This window comes from Capsicum annuum, unplaced genomic scaffold, assembly GCF_002878395.1.
Source record: "Capsicum annuum cultivar UCD-10X-F1 unplaced genomic scaffold, UCD10Xv1.1 ctg998, whole genome shotgun sequence".
Classification (NCBI taxonomy): domain Eukaryota; kingdom Viridiplantae; phylum Streptophyta; class Magnoliopsida; order Solanales; family Solanaceae; genus Capsicum; species Capsicum annuum.
The window spans coordinates 614,463-625,701 of NW_025896076.1; the positions used below are offsets into that span (position 1 = coordinate 614,463).

Here is an 11,239-nt window from a genome sequence, read left to right on the forward strand (position 1 = left end):
CGTCGTTTTCAAATATATAGCTAGATAACCTGTAACTTTGTTAGAAAGCATGATTTAGATATTTCTTTTATCTTTAGTTATGATTATGATGTTTTATTGGCTTTTCGTTCCTGATGTTAAAAAATGCCCCTCTCTGGTAGTTAAATATGAACGCAATATGGTAGATGAGGCCTTCATGTTTTAATATGTTAGAAGTTACTAGCCTCAATTATGCGATAGAATAGAATAAACTCATGTTAAAATTATGTCAATAATTTTTTTAAAAAAAAGAGCTTGAAGTGTGTGATTCTTCTTAACTTTTTATAATCGCCGTGTCAAATGAAATATGTTTGATATGACAAAAATGAAAGATAGCACCCGTACTATGCCTTTAGAGATTGATTATATCTATGCAATGTGTTAGGCAGATTTAGTTTTGTGCAAATCTTTTTTTCTGTTTCAAAAACATGGGTAATAGGTTTATTTAGATGCGTATGTAAACTAGTCTTAAAACATTAAATATGACGTTGAAATATATATGTAAACTATGCTCGTAATATCTTGAAAATAAATTGAATTTCAAAATATTTCTCTTGGATAGTTAAATGATTCTTGCGGTCGTTTATTATTTTCTTTTAGATATTGTCAAGGGTCACATTTTTTCTCTCTTAACGATATACCTCTTTCTTTGCTCTATTTTACATGACCATCGGAGTCGAAGAGTCCGACTACAAGACTTGACATCACCGAAAAATCCAAGATATGCATCTATATCTCAGCACGTGCTTCTCGATACATCTGAACAACTTTGAAGGGAAGGACGCGGAGGAAGTGACAGATATTTTCGACATTCTCTGTCTTTCTACTTATCTTTTGTATACTTGTTGTGTGTCCCTATATATTTTGGTTAATGACCTTTTATTTATATGTTTACTTGTGTGTAATATTATAAGTTTGAGCATTCTATGTAACTTGGGTAGCTTTAGACCACGTAGAATGATGAAGTGGTAGTGTAAAAAAAAATTTTAGAGCTTAAAATCTTAGCTGTAAGTTTTCTCAACATTTTCTTATGTTTAAAGAATTTTTTTGAAAATCAACTTTCACATCTCTCACTTTGATCAAATTTTTCATCTTTAACTCAAATGGATTACAGCCTTCTTCTTTTTTTTTTTTTCTGGCAAAGAAATATTTCCAAGACCATTTTGATTTCAAATTGATTAGGACAAATGATAATTTTTTTTCCATTTTAAAAACATTTCTTCAATCTTTAGCTCTATAGTTATCTCTACGTATAAATTATATAAATATTTTTTTTACACATAATCCTTGTAATTAACCTAAGTTTGGGTGGTTAACCATAGTTAGTGGATCCTTTAGGATGCCCAATACCCTCCCTTTAGGATAATTAGAACTCTTACCTAGAATCGTAGGATAAGTAGACCTTGAAATGAAGTCTTTATTTTCTTTCAATCACATATTTTATAATAGGCGTCCTAATTCACCTTAGAAATAATTAGGTGGCGACTTCCTGATTATAATTAGAAGTTTTCCAATATGTTGTACACTATTTTGACCTTGTGTTAAAATGGGGTATACATTAGTAACAGATTAGCTGGTTGGAAAGTCAAGTTTCTTATCATGGCTGGTAGAACTACCCTTGCCAAAGCTAGCTTAGGGAGTATCCCCAACCATGTTATGCAATGCATCCTACTCCCTATGAAAATCGATAGCTTTATTGATAGAGCCCAAAGAAATTTTATTTGAGACTCTACTGAGGCAAAAAAAAGAATGCACATGATCAATTGGGCTACCACCACCCAACACAAGACTTGGGAGGTTTGGGAATGCAACAAACTGGCATCAAGAATGATACACTACTTTTCAGCTTAGTCTAGAGACTCCACTCAAACCCTTCTTCTTTATGGGCTAGAGTTCTCCTTCAAAAAGACAATTCAAATATCGGAAGACACTTTCTCTCACACTCTAGAACCTGGAGAAATATTTGTAGAGCTTGGAAACTCTGTAGAGATCTAATTCAATGGTCGGCTTATAATGGGCATAAAGTTGATTTTTGGAAAGATAGATGGGTCCCTAGTCATCTTCCTCTTTGCTCTATTATCCAGGGTCCCCTTCCCAATCCTTGTCCTTCCTTGCAACTCTCCTCTTTTTGGAAAAATAGAGTTTGGAACCTTGAGTCCTTACCTTTTTCTATTCCTAGGTCTATCAAATCTAGCATCTTGCAAATCTAGCATCTTGAATTCCTTCATGTTAAACATTCAGAACCATGCTGACACCCCTCTCTGGCTTCCCTCAGGTAATAGAGTTTTTTCTTGCAAAACTGCCTATCATTACCTAATCTCTCAAAGGCAACACTCCTCCCACAGCTACCCCCATTTTGGTTGGATTTGAAAACTCTAAATTCCCAACAAGTTAAAGTTTTTTCTTTCACTCCTTCAGCATGATAGCCTCCCCACTAATTCTACCATCATTTGTAGGGGCTTAAACACCCAACCTCACTGTCACCTCTATAACTACCAGCTTGAAGATATTCCCCATCTCTTTTTCAGTTATTCTCATGCCACCTCCCTTTGGCAGGACCTCATCCACAACTATCATGGAGAATTTATTATCACCCTTATGTTTTTCACCCTTCTAGATGGGATACCACCTGGAAGCTTCTAAAAAACTCTAGCTATGATGGGTTTCTTGACCGGGGAATTGTTTCTCCCTTTTGTCTTTGGAACATCTGGAAGAATAAAAACTCTAATGTTTTCAACAATAAGTCTTTACCCCCCTCTTTCAAATTTGCCTACTCGGAGGCAGTAGAGTTTTTCTAGCTTAGAACCCTTTCAACCCAGGAGCTGACTAGTACTATCTAGGTCAGATGGCAGCCCAGAAGCTGACTAGTACTATCTGGGTCAGTTGGAGTCCCCTCCCTCCCCCTCGCCCCAGACACCATTATAAGTTTAACATGGACAGTTCTAGTTTAGGTAATCCTGGTAAGGGTAGCATTGGAGAGGTCATCCAAAATACTATGGGTGATTGGGTTCTAGGGTTCTCTCAAAGTTTCCTTCATACTACTAACAACTTCATGAAACTTTTTAGCTCTTAGCGGAGGCCTTCACTTGTTTTAGAGCATCAGCTTTCTCCAATCATTATCAACATAGACTCTGAAAATGTGATTAAAATGCTGAAATCTGAAAATTCTTTGTTTAATCCTTTCATTCATGATTGCAGGATGATGCTAAGAAGGCTAGGAAGCTCATATGTCCAACATAGCTATCGGGAACAGAAAAAGTAACACATGCTCTAGTAAAGGAAGCCGCAAAAAGAGATTTTTGTTACCTCCTCCCCACCCCCCACCCCCCACCCCCTCCTTCTTTTATAGCCCATACTGTATGGGATGACATGGAAGGCAAAAGCTTCTCTAGGACTATCTCAAATGCGCAAACACATGAGATACGTCAAACTCTTTTTGTATTAGAGCCAGATTGAGCTCAAACTCCCTTTGCTTTACTATTAATGCATCTCTACTTTACCAAAAAAAAAGTTCAACATATCGTATAAGTATAGTCGATTAAACTTTAATTGGGTTAGATTAAAATTAGCTTTTTATCATTTTGAAAGAATTAAATCTTACCCTTAATAACAATAAAATTATATAATTATATTTGTTACATTAAAATAACAAAACTTTACTTAAATTTCTTATTACTTTAATGTAAAAGTTGATTGTGTAACTTCATTTTTACTATTGACAAAGTTCAATAACTTTCATGATATAAATAGGTAAACTTTATAGCCTATTTGAGATTGTTTTTCTCCTAAAAAAATTATTATTTAACGCGCGCGCACGCGCACACGCACACACATATATATATATATATATCTTATTAATTAATTAACATATCTTATAAGTTTGGTTTTAAAATTTTATACTTCATATTTACATCATAATTCTTTATTTAATTCTAAGATTTATGTATAATTAATTTATTTTACTCATTTTCTCTAAATAAAATTGAAACATAACTAATGATGATGACCGAAGAATATATAATTTTTTATTTTTTATTCATAATGATAATAAATGACAGACGAATCACACTAGAAGATCAAATGATATACATAATTAATTCAAACGAGACTTTCAATTTCTTTCACTCCAGTTTGAGATGTACAATTGAAAGAACATTTGAAATTTAAAAAAATAGATTTGCACTCCTACATTCGATGCCATCTTTTAAATTCGACACTCAAGTTTATCTTGTTACAACTAATATGGTTATACATAATTTCATACGACAGTGCTATGTCACTAATAAAGATTTTAGCTATTATGCTAACGAAGACATGATCACAGATATCGAAGAAGGAGATGGACCTTTTGATATACCATTAGAAATACAAAACAAATCTTATACTAGTATGGAGACAGTGCTTGATAAAATTAGGGATGAATCATTGAGAATTTTTGTGATGTATGAAGACTACTTACTTTTGTCGTGAATTTTTTCATATATAGTGATTTAGTTTATGAAAATATTTTTAAATTCATTTTTGTTTGATGTTTCTAAGTAATATTTAAATTATTTAAATAATATGTCAATTATTTAATATTTTTAATATATCTATATATTTAATATTGATTAATAATTTTATAATGCATACTTTTTAATTAAATAAAAATTATAATAGATATTTAAAATAAATTTTCTCTATAAAATGATTTTAGTAGTAAAAGTATATTGATATGTCTGTTTTGTCACTTGACTCTAGAAAACACTTCAAAAAAAAAAATTATTCAAACACAATCTTTATTTATGAAAGCAATTTTCAAATGAATTTGCCAACTACAATTTTTTAAAAAAAAAAGCACTTTTTCTGAAAAATTATTTTATAAAAATGCTTCTCAAATAAATAGTTTTTTTAATAACTATCCCGTACTCTTAATTATTGATTAGTTATAATTACAAAAGTTCAGTTATTTGAATATAAAACATATTTACATATTAGTGAATAAAGTTTTAATCATTCTTGTATATAATTATCAAAGATAATAATAATGGAAATTAAACTCTACAACATTGAATTAACAAGATCATTATAATTTTGCATTGGACTTTCTGTTCTTGCATTATAGCACATTAGGGCGGGTGAATCTAAAAAATAGACCCAAATTGGAGTGGTTTTTAAATTTTAGCCCCAAATAAAAAAACTTTCTTAAAATAGCGTTTACCTATTAACTAATATGTTTTTGAATAAAATTGTCCCTGATCAATGAAGTAAATTACATAAATGATTCTCATAATGGATAACAACTCCGTATTTATATTTTTTAACTTTTATTTTTCTTTTCTTTTTAATTTTACTTGGATTTTTTTTTTCTGTTTTTATTTTTATTTTTCTCAACCCTTACTTTTTTCCTTTTTTCCTCTCAACTTTTTTCTTTTTTATTTTATATCATTTTTATTTTTTATTTTTTCTTTCCTCTTTTTTTTTGTTCTTTTTAGTTTTTCTCAACCCTTACTTTTTTTTTACACTTTTCAACGTCTACTTTTATTAAAAAAATAAAATATTTTTCTTTGATTTTTTCTTTTTAAATTTTTCTCGACCTTTATTTTTATTTAATTTTTGTATCAACCTCTATTTTTTTCCTATTTTCTCTCAACTTTTACATTTTCTTTGATTTTTATTTTTTTAATATCTTTCTTCTTTTTCCATAATTTTTAATATTTTTGTTGTTTTCTTCGATTTCTTCTATTCAAGTTACATCTCATGAGCAAGACTTGACACTATCACATTATAAAAACAAGACATACGACTTTCGAACAATAAGATACATTTTATGGGCAAGAGTTGACACTACTACATTGTAGAGGCAAGACTTATGACTTTCAAATAACAAGTTATGTTTCATAGGTAAGAGTCGACACTACCACATTGTATTTTGATTTATGAGATATTTTATAACTCTTACATTAGAGGAAAGACTTAGCTCAGAGAATTTCAAACAACAAATTATACCCCACGGGCAAGAGTTGATTCAACCACGTTATATTTTCATTTATGAAATGTTCTACAACTATTGTCTTAGAGGCAAGACTTAGCTTAGGGTCTTTTAAACAATGAATTATGTCCCACGGGTAAGAGTTGACTCTACGACGTTTGTTTTCATTTATGAAATGTTCAACAACTATTGCCTTAGAGGCAAGACTTAGCTCAAGGACTTTCAAACAACAAATTATGCCTCACGGAAAAGAGTTGACTCTACCACGTTATATTTTCATTTATGAGATATTCTACAACTATGGCCTTAGAGGTAAAACTTAACTCAAGGACTTTCAAACAACAGATTATGTTCCACGGGAAAGAGTTGACTTTATTACATTATGTTTTCATTTATGAAATGTTCTGCAATTCTTGCCTTAGAGGCAAGACTTGACTCAAGGACTTTCAAACTATAAATTATGCCCCACGGGCAAGAGTTAACTCTACCGAGATATATTTTTATTTATGAGATATTCTACAACTATTGTCTTAGAGACAAGACTTGGCTGAAGGACTTTCAAACAACAAATTATGTTCCACGGGCAAGAGTTGACTTTACCACGTTATGTTTTCATTTATGAGATGTCCTACAACTATTGCCTTAGAGGCAAGACTTAATTAGCTCAAGGACTTTCAAACTATAAATTATGCCCCACGGGCAAGAGTTGACTTTACCACGTTATGTTTTCATTTATGAGATATTCTATAACTATTGCCTTAGAAGCAAGACTTGGCTCAAAGACTTTCAAACTACAAATTATGCCCCACGGGCAAGAGTTGACACTACCACGTTATGTTTTTATTTATGAGATGTTCTACAACTCTTGCCTTAGAGGCAAAACTTAATTAGATCAAAGACTTTCAAACTACAAATTATGCCCCATGGGCAAAAGTTGACTCTACCATGTTATGTTTTCATTTATGAGATATTCTACAACTATTGCCTTAAGAGACAAGACTTAGCTCAAGGACTTTCAAACTATAAATTATTCCCCACGGGCAAGAGTTGACTCTACCATGTTATATTTTTATTTATGAGATGTTTTACAACTCTTGTCTTAGAGGCAAGACTTAATTAGCTCAAAGACTTTCAAACTACAAATTATGTCTCATGGCCAAAAGTTGATTCTACCATGTTATGTTTTCATTTATGAGATGTTCTAAAATTATTGTCTTAGAGGCAAGACTTAGCTCAAAGACTTTCAAACTACAAATTATGCCCCAACGCCATTTATGAGATATTCTACAACTCTTGTCTTAGAGGCAAGACTTAGCTCAAAGATTTTCAAACAACAAATTATGCCCCACAGGCAAGAGTTAACACTACCACGTTATGTCTTTATTTATGGAATGTTCTACAACTCTTATCTTAGAGGCAAGACTTAGCTCAAGAACTTTTAAATAATAAATTATGCCCCACGAGCAGAAGTTGACACTACTATACTATGCCTTTATTTATGAGATATTCTACAATTCTCTCCTTGGAGACACGACTTATCTCAAGAATTTTTAAAGAACTTCATAACAACAATTCATGCCCTTAAATTTGTTTTGATAGCCAAAAAAAAAATACCTTTGCGGATTATTCAATTTTTTATTTATTAGCAAAATATAATAGAAGTTGAGGAAAAAAAACGATCAAACAAAATAGAGAAAATAAAAAAAAAATTGAGAAAAAAAGGAAAGAAAAAAACATAATGATCAAGAAAAAATGAAGAACTAAAAAAATGGAGAAAAATAAAAATGAGAGGAAAAATAAAAATAAAGTTTGAGAAAACTGAGGGAAAAAAGGAGAATTGAAAAAAGAAAAAAAATGATCAAACAAAATAGGAAAATAAAAAAAAAGTGAGGAAAAAAAAAGGCAAGAAGAAAATGATGAATTAAAAAAATTGAGAAAATAAAAAAATGAGAGGAAAAAATAAAAATAAAGTTTGAGTAAAATGAGGAAAAAAATAAAAGAACTGATAAAAAATAAAAAATAAAAGAAAAATAAAGGTTAAAGATAAATTAATTAAAAAAAAAGAAAGAAATAAATAATGCTTGAGAAAAAAAATAAAGGTTGAAACAAATAAATTAAAACATGAAAATAAATTTAAAAAAAATAAAAATAAAAATAATAAAAAAATAGAATAATAAAATTAAAAATAAAAGTGAAAATAATTAAAAATAGAATAATAAAATTAAAGTAAAAAGTAAAAAGTGTAAATAATAAAAAAATAAAATTTGAGAGACAAATAAGTATGAAAAATTGAAAAAATATATTCGTGTAGAGGGACAAAATAGTACTTGTACTATATTTAAAAAGTAAGGAAGGTTATTCTTTTAAAGATACTTTTTATTAGGTTCAAATATCTAAAGTCACTCATAATTGAATGTCCAAAATGATACTAATTTAAATCATATTTTTATTATTCAAATGATTATTTTCAAACTAAAATTTGACTGACAAGTAGTTAGGTCTTCCATCTTTGTTTCATTATTATAAAGAAAGAAAACATAAAACATATATATTATAACTTTCAAAGAAAAAATGACTTCTTTTACTACCTTTCTATTTTTTAAATTCTAGTTTGACAATTAACATATAATATTAATCACTTAAAGAGTTAATTGTAAAGCCCACAGATATAAAAAGTGAAAATAATAAAAAATAAAATAATAAATTTTTTTTAGAAAAATAAAAATTGAAACAAAAAATAGAATAATAAGAGAAAAGAAAAAATAAAAAAATGAAATATTAAAAAATAAAATTTAACAAATAAATAAGTATGAAAAGTCTAATATATATTTGAGGTGCAGAGAAATAAAATGATACTTTTAATATATTATAAAGTAAAAAAAACTATTCTTTAAAAATATTTGTATTTGCATCAAACATCTAAGTTCACCCGTATTTGGGTAGGCACCAACATTTTGCATTCATAATGAATTTGAAATTTGGCCAATGAAATATTGTTTAAGTAACCAATAGTTGATGTCCACCCGTCAATTGCTCAACACTTGATCTACTCTCACATTTCTCAGCTACACCGTTTTCTCTTTTCCGTTTCGCCAAATCATTTTCCAACGGACTATCCCGTTCATGCAAAACTCGTCTTTTCGCCGTAACTCGAACCGGTTCCGGTTCATTCAAACTGATCTGGCTCGGGAAATTTAAATGAGCTTTCGTACCTCTAATTCTATAAGCCGCTTTATCATAAGCTATTGCAGCTTCTTGAGCAGTTTCGAATGTTCCTAACCAAACTCTAGCTCCATTCTTCGCCGGATCCCTTATCTCCGCGGCAAATTTACCCCACGGACGCCGTCTTACTCCTCTATAATGCTTATCTTTTAATGCCTCCGCCGCCGCCTTGGTAGTCTCCGCCGGTGATGCCATTAATTCCGGCACCACCGTAGCATCCGCCGTCAAAGTCATTAATTCCGGCGCCGGTTTCGATTTTACTTCGCCGGCGGTGAAACTGAATGGCCATCCGACGCCTCTATAATATCTTTCCTTCGCCGGAGACGCCGTAGGCTCTGCCGGAGAAGCCATAAATTCCGGCGTTACTTCGACGGCGGGGAAATTGAACGGCGACCAGCCAGCATTAAGTGCTTCCTTTAATAAACCATAAATTACCATGTCTTCAGAATCGTCGACTCTGAGAGGTAAAGCGCCCCATGTTTCAGTTAAACACGGTATTAGACGACTAAAACTCGAATTCCGGCGATACGCCGGAAAGTTTGTCGGAGGTAACTCGGTGGAAATTGGTTGATTCATTTTTTGTGGGTGTCCGAGATTCTTTCAATAACCTATGATTAAGCGATATCTATCCAATTCAATTAATTGCGTAAATTCGTGATAGCTTTGGCGTTTGATTTGGGATAAGAGAAAAAAGGGGGATTTTGAGCTTTTTGTAAGAGGAAAATGGGTTAGGTTATATATATAGAGTGGGAAGAGAGGTTTAGTTAGATTCATGAATCTGAGAAGGTGTCACCTGTGATGTTTTCATTTTAAAATATGTTTTCACTCAATTTCAGTATTTTCGTTAAAGTTTGATTAATTTGAGTTTTTTTATGTATTTAATTTTATATTAAAATTAAATTAATTTAAATTTATATATTCGATATTCACATTGATGATTGATTAATCTAAATTAATATATCTGATATCAATATTGAATCTCGATTAATTTAAATATGTGTATTAAATATTAATATTAATGCTCGACGAATTCGTACGTATATATCTGATATTCATATTGAAACTCGATTAATCCTAATTCATGAGGCCCGACAAGTTTAAAATTGTGAATCATGAAATGCACTTTAAAAGAAAACGCTTTTAATAGGATTTATGTTTCATAAAAAAATTCAATCAGAACTTCTGATTCAATTCGAAATAAATTATAAGTATCAATTTTTTTAGTTAATTAATGAATAATTTATTATTATATTTTTGATCCTTTGAAACTCGATATTTATATTACAATTCAATTAAATTTACTTATACATTTTAGATGGAGATATGAAACTCTCTTTAATAAAAACAAAGTTATATCAAAATATTCTAATTAAATTCTCAAATTTGAATTTTAAGCATAAAAAATTATACTGAGGCGTTGCTCTTAACATGAGTTCTGCACAAATCAAATATAATTAGCTTTCAATATTATAATGAATATCCAAAAAAAAAAAAGAATAATGGAGATAAGGTTCTTCTTAGAAGTGGACAACTTGTTTAGTGCATTATTTAATCACGTGGCCTAAAAACAAGGACACAACTTGAGCACGAGACAAATGAATGACGCGACTGTTTCGAAAGAGGCAAATGATAATGTCATTGATTTCGAAAATTCAACACTTATTACGCAATATTTTAATAGTCAAAATATTTGTTTGTTTGTTAAATAATCCTCCCTCCGTCTCAAATTATATGTCGCTATTTATTCGGACACAATATTTAAGAAATAAACATTGATTTTATTAAAGTTACAAAATTACTTTTCTTGAAAAGGGGGAGTAAAGTAGCATTTAAAATCAAGTAAAATCACTTTTAATTGAAAAAAAATAAATAATAGTATTTAAAGTCAAGTGGATCACTAAGGGTAAAATTATAATTATGTTTTGTAAAAACTTGTCAAATAAAGAAAAACAACATTCTCTTTTGGACGGACCAAAAAAATGACGAAATATAATTTGGGACGGAGGGAGTACTTCTTGAAAATTTGGG

General features: G+C 30.3%; 1 protein-coding gene across 1 annotated transcript; it reads right to left on the minus strand.

Moving 5' to 3' along the window:
* Window positions 1-8,830: 8,830 nt before the first annotated feature.
* On the minus strand, window positions 8,831-9,943 carry LOC124895832 (ethylene-responsive transcription factor 1-like). The gene has a single exon (XM_047406243.1). It carries the CDS (start codon window positions 9,785-9,787, stop codon window positions 8,987-8,989), a length of 801 nt encoding a protein of 266 aa, XP_047262199.1. The 5' UTR covers window positions 9,788-9,943; the 3' UTR covers window positions 8,831-8,986.
* Window positions 9,944-11,239: the final 1,296 nt, after the last annotated feature.

Bases quoted from the DNA above. Each gene is read 5' to 3' on its own strand.
- LOC124895832 (XM_047406243.1), bottom strand. From the start codon at position 9,787: ATGAATCAACCAATTTCCACCGAGTTACCTCCGACAAACTTTCCGGCG.